The sequence below is a fragment of the Typopeltis vanoorti genome, chromosome 1, assembly GCF_054136105.1.
Source record: "Typopeltis vanoorti isolate ZY-2024b chromosome 1, IOZ_Tvanoo_1.0, whole genome shotgun sequence".
NCBI lineage: Eukaryota > Metazoa > Arthropoda > Arachnida > Uropygi > Thelyphonidae > Typopeltis > Typopeltis vanoorti.
The window spans coordinates 75,581,623-75,600,901 of record NC_143549.1 but is presented as its reverse complement, the minus strand read 5'-3'; the positions used below and the strand labels follow the sequence as shown (position 1 = coordinate 75,600,901).

The following is a 19,279-nucleotide window of genomic DNA, read 5'->3' as shown; positions in this document are numbered from 1 at the left end:
TAGGATATTGTCTATACAAAGACCATTATATTTAATAGTTAATATGTAGACAACATATGATTTTTATGTATAATTTTATGTAGGCATATAATGAGTATGTGATGTCAATGGGTTGAAGAGAACTTTAATGTGAGTCATAAAGAAGTTAGAAAGTCTTTATGATCATTTTTTGACCCAGAAATAATTCCAAATTTCATTTCAAAAATCAAAGGCTTGTTTGAATAATTGGTCACTGAAAGTGAAGTGGGCATTTATAGCTCAGTAAGTATTGAAGATGCTCCACAGCTGAAAAGATCTGGGTTCGAATCCTATCTAGGATATGAAAAAAGAAATAAGACAGGCCGCTTCACATTCTTGAAAGCTCTATACTTATCTTTACTTGTAAAGCCTTTTATCAGGGCTTTTCAAATAAAGGACTTGACTGATCTTGTGTAGAGGTGATAGGGTTTTCACTCATAGAAACTCTAGTTTTTCATCCCACAAAAACATAGGCAAACTGGCCAGAACAACACAATTTACAAACACAGCAGATAATGCAGATAGGATTAAGCAGGTTTCTACAAAGTCAAGTTAACTGTGTACGACCAGTGAGCCAAACACAAAAAAGAGGGAAGATGAGAAAGTAAACTGCTTAGAAGAGATAACTAGAGTGAATTGTATGCACTGTGTAAGGGTAATGCTGCATCATAACGTGTTGTACATGATTTGTAATGCGTCTAGAACATGCATGTTTGTATAGCATCAAAGGATAATTATAATTAAATTAATAAACCAGTTAAAATGAAAATGTGTATTATCATAAAAAGAAAAACATAAGAAATGCAAATATTTAATATTAATAGTAATTAATACTAATAATACTAGTAGCTACAAGTTAGTGATACGTTATTAAAACGTTCGCTGCCATGCTACATCGGCATAGTCTGTTCCCGTACGCCGAGCAATTTCACTTCTTCAAGGTCAGTACAGTACTCTCGTTGCCGGCGGTCAGCATCATACGAGTATACTCGTAGTTGGCTTGTGCAGAGCATATACCATCTATGAGAATACACAGTTTGATGCTAGCTCCACAAGCCAAGCATTTTCACTTCTTCAAGGTCAGTATGGTAATCTCGTTGCCGGCGGTAAGTGTCATATGAGTATACTCGTAGCTGGCATGTGTAGCTGGTTTACCAACTGCGAGTATACTCGTAGTTGGCAGTGAACGTGTTAAATTGAAAATGAGAAAACTATTTTCATGTAAATCAACTGGTTTCCATGACAATTTTTGAAAATAGGACTAGGTGGAAAATATGACTGAGGAATGTGAATTGGCAGAGCAATTAATAAACTAATTTATTATTGATTTTATTGTATGATAAAGCACATCATTAAGAGTATAGCATCAATATTAATAACACGATTTATAACAAGCGCACTTAATATAATAATCTCCAATCGTATGGCTTTCAAACTGAGAGATAAGTAGAAAAATGAAAAAATGAGCGTTTTTATTTTTTAATGTTAAATGGAAAAAATTTAATATATTAAAACTTTATATAAATTGTTATATAAAGTTTTATAAATTATAAATTTTATAATTTATAAAATTTATAATTTATATTCTTTTATAAATTATATAAAAGCTGTATTCTCTTTCAAGATTTGCCACATTACAATAATTAAAGATTTTCCAATATCCTCAAAGTAAAGATATAACATCTACTTGCTCAACTTACCTCCAAAGTATAAATGAAATGATGGCAAGCAACAAAGCAAAAGATGCACACATGACTCCAGCAATCATGCCAGCACTGATACTAGAATCTGTATATGGAATTCCATTGAAGCCTGAATTTAAAACAAAAGAATAATCCACGTTTATTAAAAATATATATATCAGTTTTACTAAATTAATACATCATTATAATTTCTACAGATTAGCTTATATACAAGGGTGGTCTGAAAAGTTCTCAGCCTAACAATGAAAAAACAAATTTATAATTTCAAAGTTATTTTTATTTTTCAACATAATCTCCCATAAGACTAACGCGTTTATTCCAGTGATGCTCCAGTGCCATTATCCCATCCCTGTAATGGTTCTCAGTAAGATCTGCAAAATACCCCCTCAATCACCTCTTGATTCGAAGAAAAAACACTGACCAACGAGGAAGAGTTTTAGTTTTGGAAAGAGATAAAGTCAGAGGGAGCCAAATCTGGGGAATAGGGTGGATGTTCCAACAATTCATTGTGCAGATCCCTTAATTTTCCCATTGCCAAAACATCTTTGTGGGCAGGTGCACTATCCTGAATGAAAGATGATTTTTTTTTTCTTCTGCAAACCAGGTCTTTCTCACGAATTTTTTCGTCTAGTCTGCTTAAAAGATCAGAATAATATTGCCTGGTTACTGTTTTACCCTTTTCAAGATAATTAATAAACAAAATGCCTTTAGCATCCCAAAGCACCGATGCCATAACCTTTTCTGCTGATGGAACTGACTGTTTTCTTAGGTGCTGAACAACTGGATTCTGTCCACTGTTTTGACTGCTGTTGGGATTCTGGTCTGTAATGGTGAATCCAAGTCTCATCCATAGTAATAAATAGATGCACAAAATCAGTTTTATTCTTGTTAAAATGCTTCAAACAACTGTTCAGAGATTTTCATGCAATGCGTTTTTGATCTACTGTGAGCAAGCGTGACACACCATCTCACACAAAGTTTTTCATTTGCAATTCTTCATGCAAAATATATCCTACACGTTCTTTTGAAATGCCTGTAGCAATTTCATGCCCTCTGACTCACCGGTCATCCAAATATCATATCGTGCACTTCATCAATGATTTCTGGTGTTGTAACACTTTTTGGACATCCTTCATGTGGATTATCTTCAAGACTGGTATGGCCACATTTAAACTCAGCAGCCCATTTCTTAATTGTCGAAAATAAAGGAGAAGAATGCCCATAAACTTTTGTGAACTTCAAATGAATTTCTTTTGGCATTAAACCTTCTTTTACAAAGAATTTTATAACTGCATGATACTCAATTTTATCCACTTCAAGGGATACAGACAACATTTTTGCTTCGGAGAGCTGTATAAAACAAACTACTTGACAGAATGACTTGCAATTTCACATGGATGCTTATGACAGATGTACTAACTTAGAAGAAAAAAAAATCTTGCTGATAGTGTTGCCATTTATGGTCAAGGCCGAGAACTTTTCAGACCACCCTCATACATTCAAGAAAACAATACAGTTAATCCCTCGTATAATGCAGTACTTATACAATTTCGATATAACGTGGTCTACAAATTGTAGTAACCCTTGTTCAATGCGGTACTTATACAATGCGGTTTCAATATAACACGGTCTACAAATTGTAGAAACCCTTTATCTTTTCATATATTTTTCACCGCGTGACTTAAAAATCAAATTCTATCTTCATTAAATTTGCGTCTGCCTGTATTGCACATGTAGTTATAAGTAGTGAATTTATGTTAGGGGGGAAATACCCTTTAGCATGCATGTACGTCAAATGTTTACAGTAAATGAAGACAATTTCAATTGTCTTCATTTTCTGCCAGGAAAGCACATTAAAAATCATAAGTGTGTTAATCTTAAGTTGAGCACTTTATTTTGTGATTAGTTACATACAACATGTAATGCTTTTTTTGTGTAAAAAATGTATTTTTATAATAATGGCCACTTCGAGGACTTTCGCGATATGGTTGAAAACGAAATTAGTAAATTAATTCATGGGGAAATAGATTTAAATGAGGAGGAACTGGTAGAATTAATAGATGATGTCGAAATAAGGAAAGTTCTGCCAAAGATTCTGATTGTGATGAATCCATTAAAGAATTCAGTTTAAAAAAATTAGCAGAAGGATTGGACTTAGCTAGAAAGTTAGGAAGTTATTTTACAGATAATGATCCCTCAATGGAGCGCTCCAGAAAATTCACAAGATAATTGGATATTTGTTTAGCTCCATATCATGAACTTAATAAAAAAAATTACAGCATAATGGTAAGTAAGGTTTTATTACTGACTTCTTGATAATTAAACCAGCCGAAGTATGCAATGAGAATTATACAAATGATGTCCAAGGGATTTCAAGTGATGACGATGTCTGGCCACTCGTAAATGAAAAACATCTACGAAATGTTAGTTTTGAAGACAAGGATGATGATTAAAATATGCACTTTATTTTATTTTGCCTAAAACATTTATGCATTATGTGCAAAAAAGTTTACGTAAACGATTTCAGAACCTAAACCAATTTTTTCTATGTGATCTGTGTCTCGCACAACGCGATTTATATAACACAGCATTTCCATAGAACCTAACATCTGCGTTATACGAGGGTTACCTGTATTTTCTTGTAAATCACAGAAATCATGTTAAATTGTGCAATAAAAAAGTTTCTTGTTTGCCTACAATTACAGTAGCACACCCCCTCATCTGTGGGTGATACGTTCCAAGACATCCCGTAGATACCTGAAACAGTGGATAGTACTGAATTCTATATATATATACACTATGTTTTTTCTTATACATACATACCTATGATAAAGTTTAATTTATAAATTAGGCACAGTAAGAGATTAACAACAATAACTAATAATAAAATAGAACAATTATAACATACTATAATAAAAGTGATCTGAATGTGAATGGAATCTCAGCAACCTCAGCATATGTTTTTTATTATTATTATTATTTATTTATTATTTTATGAAGTCAAGGACCTTCACCTTTTTCACTTAAAAGGAAGCACTTTACGGCTTCTCTTTGGTATATCCAAATTGCCAGCATCACTACTCTTGCACTTTGGGGCTATTATTACTATATTACTTGAACACAAACACTGCGATACCACCACAAGCAATCTGATAACCGAGAACTACTAAGAATGGCATGCAATTCTTGATAATCCTGATTTCCAAAAGGCTGCAATGTGCATGTAGTCCCCCCCCCCCCTTGCAAGGAGTTTCCCTGGTGTTGGACTACCTCTGGGATCAGCCAAATTGTCTATTACTAAAAGAGTCATATGGCTTCATTTTGGTGATATAAAATTACATAGGTAAAGTGGATATTAGATCCAATATTATTTCAAAACCGAATGTTTGTAGAAACTATGCAAGTTTTGTAAGTTGAGTTGAGAGCTTATGAGAATACAATCATTGGCATCCCCGAGTTGCCTTAGCTACTTAATTCAAGTAGATAGTGTAACTTGGCAATGCTGATGATTGTATTCTTGTAAGCTCTCAAGTCAACTTATGAAACTTGCATAGTTTCTACAAACATTCTGCTTTGAAATAATGTTGGATCTAATATTTACTTTGTTGATGTAACTATAAATTGTTTATTTCTGGAAGTTTTCATTTAATATTTTCATACCGCGGTCGCCGCAGATAACTGAAACATGGGATAGCAAACCCACAGATAAGGGGGGGGGGGACTACATTATTATCCAAAATATTTACATCACTATTTTGGAAAGTATGTCCTCTGGTTGAAAAGACCTTCATTTGAATCTCATCTAGAAGAAACCTAAAAGACAACTTTTTTAACTGAAGTTGAGATACTCAACTTCAATGTTTACCCTTCCTGAAAACTCAGGTTTTTCATCCCAAAAAACAGAACTGGTCATAGAACTCACGTGCATACACAATTAACAGAAACAGTAAACTAAGTAGATAGGATTTACTGGTTTGTCACAATGTTAATAAAGTTTATAAGGTTTTCTTTACTGGATCAGAAAGTATATACTTGAGTTTGAATGTAAAGTATCTTCATGACTAGGCTACTTGTATATAAAGACAGCTGACTTCAAAAATCAAATTGCCTCAGTATTCGAATAATGCATAGTATGCTTTCTTTCAGATGTGCATATTGCAATGCATTAATGGAAAAGTTACTGCTCAGACTGTTTTCAATCTTCATTAGCTGGAACTTGAGCCTGAAGATACTGAGAGCTAAATCAATGACAAAGTATATTACCATAGACAAATAGCAAAATGGTATATTACTATATTATTAAAAGAACCTGGAGTGTTTTTTCTTAATCAGTAAGTGATATTGAGATAGATGTTATCGGGATTATGGAATATAGATTACGAGGATAGATTGAGAATATGGGGACTGTAGACACTGATAGACAGGAGAAAGAGGGGGTGATACGATAGAACATCGTTTCTCAAACTGTGGTACTGCACCACTAATGGTGCATTACATTATTTTTGGTGGTACAATTTTTACACAAAATATTTAAATAAATGTTCAGAAAAATGTATTTATTACCCACCATTTACTATATTTCATTATAATGTAAAAGTTTCATTTACAAATATAAATAAATAATATAAATTTAAAATGTTTTATTCTTTGATTATAAACACTCCATTTGGGATGTATTGATTTTTAATTGGGAAATGCTTTTATGGTGGTACATATATTTTTTTATTCTTATTTACGTGGTACAAAATTTAAAAAGGTTGAGAACCCCTGCGATAGAAGTCTATAAACTTCTGAGAAGATGCTATAGGATTTTTGCTGATAAAATTTTTCATTATATGGATGGTGGGGAGAGGACAAGGGAGTAGCTGTGAAAGTTTGTACAGCTAAGAAAGAACTACTCCCTCTGTCCAAAAAGAAACCAAACTTTTTGAAAATAGAAGAAACTGGTGGTGCCACCTGTTGTATCTTTTTGTTGTTGAAAGTGGCAACCTTCATTAGTGTTGTGTCGACTGTTTATGACATTTGTTTCATTAGAAGCCGAGTTATAGTGCCAAGAGTGACAGTGTGTTTTGACGAATGGTCGGAAAATGAGTTTCAAACAGAGAGGTGCGACTGACTTTTGTGTTAAACTTGGTAAAAGTTTTACCGAAATGCACCAAATGCTTCAAAAAGTATACAGTGATGAATGCTTATCTCGTACTCAAGTTTATGAGTGGTTTAAGTGATTTCAAAGTGGTTGTGAGACACTTGAGGAAGATGAAAAGCCAGGCCGCCAAAAAACTGGACTGAGCGAAGTTAACATCCAAACAGTGCATGATTTCATCAAAGAAAACCCAAAATTGTCCATGAGATTAATTGAAGATGAATTGGAGATTCCAAAATCAACTGTGCACAAATTTTGATCAAGAGTTTGGGCCTTCATAAATTGAATTTGCGATTTGTTCCCCACAAGTTGACCGATGCCCAAAAAATGTATCAAATTGAACACTGCAAGGACCTCATTAAAACCGCTCATAAAGACTCAAACTTCCTTGAAATGATCGTTACTGGTGACGAAACATGGTGTTTTAAGTATGAGCCCGAAACAAAGCACCAGAGTGCTGAGTGGAGACCACCAGAAGAGGGGCATCTGAAAAAAAGCCGCTTTGAGAAGTAAAAAGTAAAGACAATGCTGATTTCTTTTTACAATTCCAAGGGCATTATCCACCAAGAATTTGTTCCGCCTGGCCAAATGGTCAATGGTGAGTTTTCTCCTGAAGTTTTGAAGCAATTGATAGCGAGAATTTGTCACAAATGGCATGAATATCGTGATGCAGGCAGATGGTCACTTTTGCACGATAATGCACCATCTCATCGTTTGAACATTGTGAGACAGTTTTTGAGCAAAAACCAAATTTGTGTGTTGGATCACTCGCCATATTCACCTGATTTAGCACCATGTGACTTCTTTCTCTTCCCCCAACTTCATTTGCCAATGAAAGGAAAACGATACGACACCATTGAAAACATTCAAGTGGCAGTAACCACGATCCTCAACAGTATCCCAAAAAAACTGATATAAAAAACTCATTTAAAGAATTAACTGATTGTGCCAAACGCTGTATCAAAGCTGAGGGTGAGAATATTGATTGAAATAAATTATTTGAATAATTATAATTGGCCTGTCTTTTATTTTCTATCAAAAGTTCAGTTTCTTTTTGGACAGAGGGTGTAGATTTTTTTCGCAGAAAACAATGAGTGAATTAGTTTGCCTGTTGAAATAGTGACTGTATCTAGTGTGAATGAATTTAAGAGAAGGTATGACAGCTGATGTGGGTGATGTATAGCCTCCCTTGATGAGTCCTTGGCTCTGTGGAAGTCTAATAATGATGATTATTTAATTATACTTTAATTGCTAACCAACTTGAAAAACTTACCGTCTCTCATCCAGAATATTTTAATAACATGGTGATACACTATTTTGTTACTTGCATGTGAAAATATGATTCTGCCATTGATTTAGCTCTCATTATCTCCCTTTGTATAGCTCTATGGATTGGACATTTTTGTTTCAGGGATGCACCCTTTCAGCAAAGCTGGTTCCTGCCAACCAGCTTTGCTGAAATGAACTTACTGGGATGAACTTTGTTTTTCAGGTTGATGGGCTTGGTTTACTGTTATGTAAAGCTAGGGCTAAGTATGGTGGCAAGCACTATGAGCAAGTGATCTTTTAGCTTACTTTTTTGGAAGCCTTTGAACAAACTATTCAGGTCAAAACCAGTCTAAGCAGTGACTCATCCCACCATTCATGGAAATATACTCATCTGAAAGGAAGTGTGCTTTGCATTATGGGATGCTGGGATAATCTGATGTGAAGAGAGCCGCTTTTATATACAGGTAGCCTATTTGCGAAGACATTTCACATGCAAACTTTTGCTCGTGTCCAGGTAAAATATAAAAACAAGAATATAATTTCTTCTCATGCATAACCTATTTTTTGACCCAGCAAAAACTTGCTATCCTTCATTCAGAGAAATCTTCTGATAATAAGGTGACTTTATAGAGGAGAGAAATTAGATAAAATTGCTCCTAGAGAAATAAAAGCAGATAGAGGAAGATGAGAAAGGACCACTTCTCTTAAAGTCAGAATCTGACAAGGCTCTTAAAGAACTGAAACAGTCTAAAGCACCAGGAATAAAGCAAATCCTGGGAGCAATTTTACAAGCACTAAGCAAAAAAGAAAAATGTGAACTATATAAAAAATGATCAATCAAAGGCTGTACATAACTGGAGAAATTCCAACAGATTTTGAACAAAGCATTATGTTAGCAAGTCCAAAAAATGTTCGAGCCCAGGCGTGCGAAGCTTGGTGGATGCTAAGCCTATTACACCACAGTCTTAAAATGCTAAGTAGAATTATCTATCACCATATTGAAAGAAAAATAGAAGAACATTTACCTGATGACCAATTTGGCTTCAAAAAAAATAGAGGGACAAGAGAAGCTATACAAATTCTGACTGATCATAGAAAAAGCACTTAGAACAAACATACCTGTACTCATAGCATTTATTGATATAGAAAAATGTGTTTGACAACAGTGACTGGAACATAATGTTCAAAGTACTCAAAAATCTGAAGACAGATTACAATGACAGAAGACTAATTTATCAACAATATATAAAAATCAAACTGCAGCCATACGAAAACAAGAGAAAGAAGCTAAAATAAGAAAGGGCATTAGACAAGGATATGGACTCTTGCTACTACTTTTTAATATTTATATTGAAGAGGCTCTAAAGGAATTAAAAAAAAAATCAGTACTGGAATAAAGATTAATGATATGCTTTATAATAAATAAGATTTGCAGATGACATTGCCTTAATAGCAGAAAATGGAAAAGAACTACAAGAATCTCTTGCACAGATGAAACTCCTAAATGAAAGATGCAAGATGTCAATGAGAAAAAAACAAAGTAATGAAATGCACCAGCGATGAAGAGCAAATCATAAATGTCACACAGAAGAGAAAATATTAATGCAAGTAAAAGAATTATCTACCAAGGAAGCCTAATAATATCAGATGGGAGAAGCAGAAGAGATGTGTAAATAAGAAGAGCACAAGCAAAAAGCATTTAATAAGAAAAGAATACTATTAACATCAAAGAGTATGTCATCGAGAACAAAGAAGCACTTTGTTAAAAGTTTTGTCCGGAGTGGCCCTCTACAGATCAGAGACATGGACTCTAAAAAAGAGACCTCTAGCATTCGAGATGTAGTGTTGGCACCGAATGCTGAAGATTGCATGGGAAGAAAGAGTTACAAATGAAGAAGTATTAAGAAAGGTAAAAGAAAAAATATATATATATATTACATATGTTAGAGAAAAGGAGAAATAACATGATAGGACACCTATTAAGACACTCAGATTAGACTACAAATTTGATCAAGGGAATGATGGAGGGAAGACCTAGTAGAGAGAGAGAGACCAAGAACCCAATACATGAGTGATATCAAAAATGAATGAAGTTAGTTACCAAACAGTCAAACTAACAGCACAAAACAGAAGACCATATCAAGAACCGATGCTACTCATCAACCAATAGGTTGAGGAGAAAAGAAGAGATAGTGATATGTCATTTGATTACTTGGATATGAATATAAATATGATTTATGTCACTGATTCAGCTCAGTATCTACCCAAATGTAGCTCTCCATTTTTTTTTTTTTTTTTTTTAAGTTCTTCTAGAGGGCACATACCCAGAGAGCAGAGCTCATTTTTCTGGCTGCAGTGACATGGCTCCTGCACACATATACTGATGGGGCTTAGCCTGCTATGTGGAGTATAGGTTTGGCATATAGTGGGATTTTGGCTGACACTATGTAGGGCTAAGACTAAGCACTGTTTCAGATCTTTCCTGCATCTTTATGGCACTGGCATCTGGAACAACTGCCGTATGATAGGACAAACAGACAGAGATGCTTCCTGAAGAGTTCCAGGTACATATTTATGAGAAAGTAATTAATATTAGCTCTAGGTTTACTAGAGTTAATGTTAATATATTAGAAACATTAAGAACTTACTTGGACACTTATTTTGTAAGAGCACCTTGCGTGGCTCGGAGAACTGGCCTTTGTATAACTTGGACTTTTCAATGATACTGCGAGTGGCACCCCTAACTTTTACTTCATACATAGTATTAGCAGTAAGATTTGGAATGAACATCTAAAAAGTAAAAATAAAATTAAAAAAAAGGGCCCATAACAGAGTATTTGAGATAGGCTATATATTTCTTAATACATAAAGTGGAAAATAATTATAAAATACACTATAATAATATAGTAATATTATAGTAATCTAATCCAGTGGCCTCCTCTTTAAGAGGGTTGCAGCTGATGAACAGTCTGTTTCCATGCCTCTTTATCTCTTGCTTCTGTAAGATTCTTACCCGTCCAATCTTTGATGTTTGCCTTTCCATTGCAGTCGGGGTCTTCCTCTCCTTCCCTCCACCATCCCCTGCAATACTATTCTGGTAAGCTCTCCAGAAGAACCCCCCCTCATCAAATGTCCTGTAAAAAATATTTTTCTTCTTTGGATACTAGCCATATAGTCTCTTTTCATTACTCACTCTTTCAGACCAGCTGATACAATCCATTTTTCTCAAGCACCACATTGAGTAATATTATAGTAATAGTATAATAATATTTATGCAAACTTAACAATATATTTAACACAAGTTTATCAGATAAGATAACCAAATACCATGCAATTTCTTCAGGGTGATTAAAAAAAACAAAAAATAAAAAATACAGTTGCCCTGCTTTTGACTTGCTCTGGCTCAAGCTTTCCTTGCCCCTTTAATAACATTAATTTTCTGCATTTATCAGTCTCCAAACTTTGAAAACCACTCTGACTTCTTCATTTACCTCTCCATGAAGCTCAATTCTGTAATCAAGCTATCTAAATAGTGAGGTCATCTTCCTAGGTGATCTTAATGTCCACAACTCCAACTATATCACTTTATCCAACACCACCAACCAAACTGGACAAGTTGCAGAAATCTCTGTTATAAACAATGGCCTAGTGTAAATCATGCATCTACCTCTCAGAATTCCTGATAACCCTCTCCACTCCTCTCCCAATATCCTTGATCTCTTTTTAACCAGTTCCTCTTCCACATACACCTCCCCTCTTGGTAACGCAGATCAAAATCTTATGAAAATCTCCTCTCTCACCCAGAAGCCCTTCTTCCTCCAACTAGTCCCAACCTCATATCCATTGGCACTACAAAGTACCAAGTGAGATAAATGTGAGAATTTCTATTCTTCCTTCCACAGTCTGACTTTTGCTTCTGCTCTTCAGACTTTAACACCTGTTCTGAGCGAGTCATAGAAATCATCCTCATTAGCATGAAAGCCTTCATTCCATTTAAAATTCTCAAAATTTAAAAACTCAAAATTCTCTTCTACTTTCCAAGCCATTGTTCAACAGAAAGTGTACCAAAGCAGTTGAAGGAAAAACAGCATACCATATGTGGCTCGCATCGAGATCCCAAGATTCATACTCAGCATATGCTGAAGCATGCAATAAATACAAAATAAGCATCAGCAAATTTAATGGAAGTTGTTTTCCACTTGGTTATGCTAGGAATTATATATTTAGTTTAATCCTTTATCCAAGCATAAGCAAACAAAGTTTGTGCCTGAAGTAATTTCAGGACTGGTGCAACTTGTGGCTCAGGTGCAAACTTTCTTTGCTTACACTTGGATAAAGGATTAAACCAAATATATAATTCCTAGCATAACCAAGTGGAAAACAACTTCCATCGACTAACTCTAATCCAGAGAATTTTAATAATAAGGTGTGACACCTTTTGGCAACTTGTATATGGAAATATGACCTGCATTGCTTCCACCTTGGTTTCACCACCTCTGGGCCTGGCTCCCACTGATGAGACCTCAATAAAGGTTGAAACCAGTCTGGGTAGTGACTGGTTCCCTTAATGCATAGCATTATACATGTCTGCAAGGAGATGTGCTTTGCATTATGGGATACTAAGGCAGATGTGAAGTCATACCACCTTTGCCGTGAGTTGCCCCAGTCCTGAAATTACTTCAGGTGCAAACTTTGTTTGCTTACACTTGGATAAAGGATTAAACCAAGTATATAATTCCAGCAAATTTAAATCTGATTTTATAAAGGCCAACAGCAGAAAACTTGCCTCCTGTCCAAATGGAAGCTGTGCCTTCCAGTCCCTTGATATGCCCATCAGACACAACTTCTGTTTACCTGTGCTTCTACCATCAAGATGCATCATTGTTACAGCACTCATGATAAAGCTAACCTCCTGGCATCACTCTTGTCTTCCAAATCCTACATAGATGACCATGATAAATTGCCTCCTATCATACCAGAATATGAAAACTGTATGCCTCCTATAGTTTTTCAGCAAAAAGACATGAAAAGAACAATAAACGACTTAGATGCTAAGAAGTCTTCTGGTCCTAATGGCACATCTCCAACTGTGCTCAAAAACATTGTACTCCAGAACTTCTATCATCTCAATCTTCTATAATTAGTTGAAACTTATCCCAAAATGTGGAAGCAATCATATATCCAGCCTATTCAAAAGAAGGGGGGGGGGAGAGAAGTCTACCATCAAACCAATTGCTATCACCTCAATCCTCTCCAAAATAATGCAAAAAGTCATGAATAGGAGAGAACAATGTGGTCACCTTCAATGCCATCAAAATTCTGTCTTGTCTTACATGAAGAGAATATTATTCACGTTTCTTATGATAAACCTATAACACTGTCCAGAGAAGAGCAATTTGACTCACAGATGATCCCTCTCTTACAGACTCACTTTAACCTCTATCTCACAGATACAATCTCCTAGTATCTCAAGCTATCTCACAGATAGTGTTTCAGCATTGTGTCTGTCCGTATATGTACTTCCATAGTCACTGCTCCACCAAAGTGGCAGCAATCATTCTTCCACTTTTTGTTGGACCTGTTAAAAGAAGAGCAGCAGCTACCCACCATCAAATTTAAGTGCTACTGAAAAGACAACAAACTTTCATCTCTCTGTTCTTTTATTCCATCTATTTCTGTCCTCTAGAACAGCTTTCCTCATGAATTATTTCCTATACAGTAACAACCTCCAACTCTTCAAGAAATAGTTCATCATAGAGTGCCTTAAATATATTCATCGTCTCTGCACCACTACACTCCCAAGCAATGTATTCTAATCATTCATTTCAATAATTTCATTTCATATTGTTACGTCTCCCCCTTTCTATTGTTATGTCTATTTTATGGTCAAATTATGTCTCTTTCTTCCCTTATCTCACTTCTTTTATATGCTCTAAGCTTTACTCTTAACTTGGGGCTGTATTTTACTATAAGGATATTGTTCGTGGGTTGAAAGCAAAGAGATTCCCACCAGACAATGGCAATTCCTTTGTTTCTGAGCTAATGCTGGTTCTTTCTTTGGACTCAGGGAAAATTTCTATTTTGCTGTGCCACCCTAAGTTCTAGATTTTCAAACAGGGAAGAATCAAAGAACCAGTACCAAGCTCTGAACTGTATCCTTAATTTCTGAATCTTATATAAAACAACATAAGCCTCAAATTTATCCCTATCTCGGTCTACAGTTGTGACCTCCCTTCCAAAATGCCTCCCGCTGTGGTTCGATTTTTATGGGGGGGTGCAGTAGAAAATGATTTCAGGCAAGGCAATTGTTAAATCAAAAGAAAACATTTAATTATGCACTAAACAAATTACAAGTCATGGATAACTCAGACATACATTTACTTCAATATCAATTTCAGATAAATCATAAGCACTCAATCTCTCTAATTCTATCTTAACAAGCTTAGGTATCAGTCCCATATGGCACTTGAACAAAGGTGAAACAAAGGCTAATGACTCAACACTATTAAGGTTTACTCTGTCATGCACTAACTTCAATGTTAATTTCAGATAAAATATACGTACATACTCAATTTCTTCTAATTCTATCTTAACAAGCACAGGTATCAAATCCACATAACACTCAAACAAAAGTAATACATAGAATAATGACACAATTCTACTAAGGATATGCACTTCATGGATGTTCAGGTCATGCTCTAATTTCTACATTCATGTCTTGGAATTTAGTCTGGCTTTCTAAACTAGATTTCTAGGGTCCTTACATGAAATTGCAATATTCTAGACTTAAATGTTCTATTAAAAGATACAATCATTCTTTCTGCACATTTTCACTGAACAAAGAAAAGGTTTCTACGTTATCATCCAGTTGAGAACTGCTGCAAAATCATACACATCTCGATACAGCTTCACCTTCAGATTTGTTCCTGGTTCTGTTCGACCTGCTGTTTCCTTCTTGTCAGATTCGGGCTAAGTGAATCTCGGACACTGAAAATACGTGCTTGCCGTTCACTGGTCGCCAGGTTTAAGCAAAGCTCGGCTGTCTATACTACATACCGAACCTCAGCTCTGCTGGACGAACTTTCTATCAGCAGATTCTCAAGGACTGCTCGGCATTCTTTCCTCACTTGTGGCTCGACGCTTTGCCCAAGAAACTGGGACGTACATTGGGGCACAGAAAGTATGACTCCCACAAGAGCAGACAACTGGCAGAGGATCCGACGAACGAAAGAAAAAGCCCCGGTCCGGCGGTGCATTGCCTTTTTAAATTATGCGCCCCTACACTTCCATACTACGTCATATTCTTTTCGTTCCTTGCTCACTTCAAAGTACAACTCCCTTCACTAGCACCACATTCTCCCCTAGTAATCTCTTTGGTGGTGGTGGTGGGGGGGTTAGTCGCCTGCCTTCCCTTCACGGTCAACGCGTACTCTGGCGCATATGCATTGCCTCTGGCGCATGTGCAATCGATCTTTGATCCGTTAGACCTTCACTCAGTAGTGTACAAACAGTCATGCTATTTTTAGCAAAGCTTAGGCAGTGGATTTAATCACAACAAAATACAGTATAATATTAAGGGATAAATAACAGAATTCTAAAACTACTAATTTGTCTGGCACCTTTACATTTAATTTTACCTGCTTGACATATCAGTATGCGCAAAGTTTTAAAATGCATGCTAATTTCTGAAGAAATTATAATTATAATGCATTAGGTCTTTCTCACATTTTCTCCGGGATTTTCCCATTTGGTCTTTTCTAACCTCAGTGTCTGCGAGTTTTCGACTTCTTTCTTAGGATATTGCATCCCTTGTTGATGTTTCCCTTGAGTAAAACCAAAATGCCAGTTTCTATTGTGATAAGTCGGAGGTGGTGAGCTAGTGCTTCTTTTATTATCAACGTTTAACCTTTCTCTTTCATTAGTCATACTAACACAATTTATTCCCAGTACCCCACGATATATGCTGTTCTGACTTTTACTCAATATATCATCTTCATTTGAGGGTGTTTTATCCCTCAACTCTTTGGGAAGAACCTTCCCCTCTCGCGTGGGTCTCAAGTCGTATCTAGATTGAGCAAACTCTCCATTTTCTTTGACGATCATCCTCTCACTTCCTCTTTGACTGCTCTCTGTGTGTGTGTGTGTGTGTGTGTGTGTGTTCCATCTCCTCGTTAGTATCAGAGTGTTTCCTATATCTGTTGTAGTTGGAATAAGGATTGCCAGAGGAGGAATGTTCTTCCTTCTCTTGGGTGATCCCCCCCTCCTTTTCTTTTTCTTGGGGGGGGGCTTCTGCCTGTCATCATGTCTATGGTGGTTGCCCACAACTAGTGTCCCTTTTTCTTTTCCCCACACATTTTCAAGTGAATCACCCAAGCAAACTAATCTCTCTGATCTACATTTATAAAGTTTCAGTTGGTCAGAGTGCACTACAATAGTATTCCCCTTGCATGTCCTCTCCTTGATTCTGAATGTCACAGGTGTCAACTTTTCCAGGATCTCAAACAGTCCTTCTGCACTCTTTCCAAATTTTCCTCCCTTCTTTTTGTTAGAGGCATATTCTAGGAGGACAAGATTCTTTGGTCTCATGTCTTTATACTTCCTTAACCTGTTGGCGTAATCTCTTGCCCTCTGTGAGCTATTGTAGCTAGATTCTGCCATGTGCCACTCTGTTTTCCATTATTAAGTTGTTTAAGTATTCCTCAATGTCAGGAAATCCCGTATTGACTTGAGAGTTGGTAAATTCGCTTGGAAACAGAGGCTCAAAACCATAAAGCACAACAGCAGGAGCTTCCTTAATGGCAGCATAAAGTGCGGTTCTGCAAGCAAACAGGGTGTGGGATAGGTGGGCATCCCAGTTGCATATCTGCCTATCTGCCAGTTTAGATAAAGTGAGCTTCAACGTTCTGTTTAATCTTTCACACATTCCATTTCCTTGGGGTGATAGGGGGTAGTGAACAACTTCTTTATTTTAAGAAACTTGCACAACTGTAGAGTGACCTCAGCTGTGAAGTTGGAGCCTTGGTCAGAGAGGAGAGTTTGTGGGGTCCCATACCTAGAGATAATGAACTTGAATAGTTTACCTGCCATGGTCTTTGCAGTTTGATCCTTCATAGCTATGGCCTTTGGGAATCTAGAGAACATGTATATTATTACCAGGATATATTTGTTGCCCTTTGTGATAGTGTGAAGGGGCCCAATTATATCCATGGCCACAGCTTGAAAGAGACGTGTGGGGATGGGAAAAGGTTGAAGAGGAGCCTTTCCTATAATGCTAGACTTTCGTTGGCAGAGATGGCACGAGGATACGTAAGATTCAACGTCTTCTCTCATACCCTTCCAAAAATATCGGTCTCTCACTCTCTTCCAAGTTCTGTGGAACCCCTGATGACCCGCCAAGTCTGAATCATGGAAGGTGTGGAGTACCCACGGAATCATGACCTTGGGGGGCCAGAATCTTGTCCTTCCACCTTCCAGTGACATCATGTTGGGACAATAAAAGGCCTTCTTTGTCCAAGTGCAATGTGCTTGAGAATTGATGCCCTTCTGAGGGTCTCTCTCCATTCACAACTTTCTGATATATTTCTCCCCATAAAGGGTCTGCTTTCTGCGCCTCTACAATCAGAGTCTTCTCCCAGACTTGCAGGTGGGGAGGAGTATTCTTGATCCCTTCTAATTCTCCTACCCGTTGTATGGAATTGATTGGCTCCTCCCTTTGACATGTGTTCTCCTCTGGGTCATTACTCAACGATCTAGATAGGTAATCGGCCACTACATTGGCCTTCCCAGGAACATATTCTATTTCTAGGTTAAATTCTTGCATTTCTAGAGTCCAGCAGATTATCCTTTGGTTCTTGTCTTTCATTGATGAGATAAACTACAATGGTTTATGGTCCAACTGTAGGATGATCTGCTGCCCTAGTAACATGTATCTAAACTTTCTTAAGGCATTGACAATAGCTAATGCCTCTTTTTCTATCACCGAATAATTTTTTTCAGAAGGGGATAGTTTCCTGCTGATAAAGGCAATGGGCCTAAAACACTCTCCTTCCTGTTGTTCCAATACTGAGGGGTGAATGTGTCATTGCGGGCATCAGCAGAAATAAAGAATTTCTGTCTGAGCCTAGGGTAAGTGAGGACAGGCGATTTGGTTAAAGCCAGGTTGAGTGACTAGTGTGCCTCCTGCTGTTCCCTTCCCCCACATGAATTTCACCCCCTTCTTTGTTAGGTTCACGATGGGTTGCATTAGTCTCGAGCACTCAGAAATGAATTTCCTACAGAAATTGATCATTCCTAAGTACCTCCGGACTTGTTTAACAGTGGTGGGGGCCCTAGCTTTTAGAATTGCAGTAATATTGTCTTGGGTGCGGACTATTCCTGCCTCACTTACAACATGCCCCAAGTATTCCACCTTCCTTAAAAAAAATTCACATCTGGAACATTTTAGGGAGAGTTGGGCCTCACTCAGTCTGTTTAAGACGGCCAGAAGAATTGCCCTGTGCTCAATTAGATCAGAAGAGTATATTAATAGATCATCTTGGAAGCATATGACTCCCTTCCCCAACATATCTGATAGGATGGAATTCATCAGACTTTGAAAACTCATGGCTGAGTTTCTGGCTCCCTGAGGAAGTCGACACAGTTGATACTTTTACCACCTTGTGGTGAAAGCAAAGTATTTCCTGTCCTCCTTCCTAAGGGGAATCTGGAAATAGTCTGAGTTTAAGTCTATATATATATATTGGCAAGAGACTGTAATTTGCTGGCTGGTTAACCAAGATATATGTTTTCCAACCATAAGGCTGTATATTCAACTTCCACTGTGGTGTCTGAGGGTGATATATGAATTTATATGAATATCAATACTCGGTATGAGACTCTCATCCTGCTTATTGAAGACCTGAGCTTTGAAAAGATCATCCATGTTAGGTCACCTAGGCAGGATTTCCATACTATCTAAGCCTCAGCCTACTCACCATACTAATATGAATAAATAAATAAAATTAGCCATAAATTCAGTGTCATCAGGGGGGTGAATGCCTTGCTCATTTGTAATGGAGTCTAATGACTATGCTTCTTATCACTAGGATTTTTTTTTTTCGTTGAATCTTTTTTTTTGTTGTATTTTTTATTTAGAGGCCAAACATAT

The 19,279-nt window shown here is 36.6% G+C and overlaps 1 protein-coding gene across 1 annotated transcript in view; it reads right to left on the bottom strand.

Annotated features, from left to right (window-relative positions):
• LOC150110101 (putative receptor-type tyrosine-protein phosphatase mosPTP-1) overlaps positions 1-19,279 on the bottom strand; it is a 349,618-nt gene that overhangs the window by 160,473 nt on the left and 169,866 nt on the right. Inside the window, exons 8-9 of the mRNA XM_090413286.1 lie at positions 10,782-10,923; positions 1,719-1,830 (exon numbers count right to left, since the gene is read on the bottom strand). Of these exons, the coding sequence (XP_090269412.1) occupies positions 1,719-1,830; positions 10,782-10,923 (254 nt within the window). The remainder of the gene's footprint in view (positions 1-1,718; positions 1,831-10,781; positions 10,924-19,279) is intronic.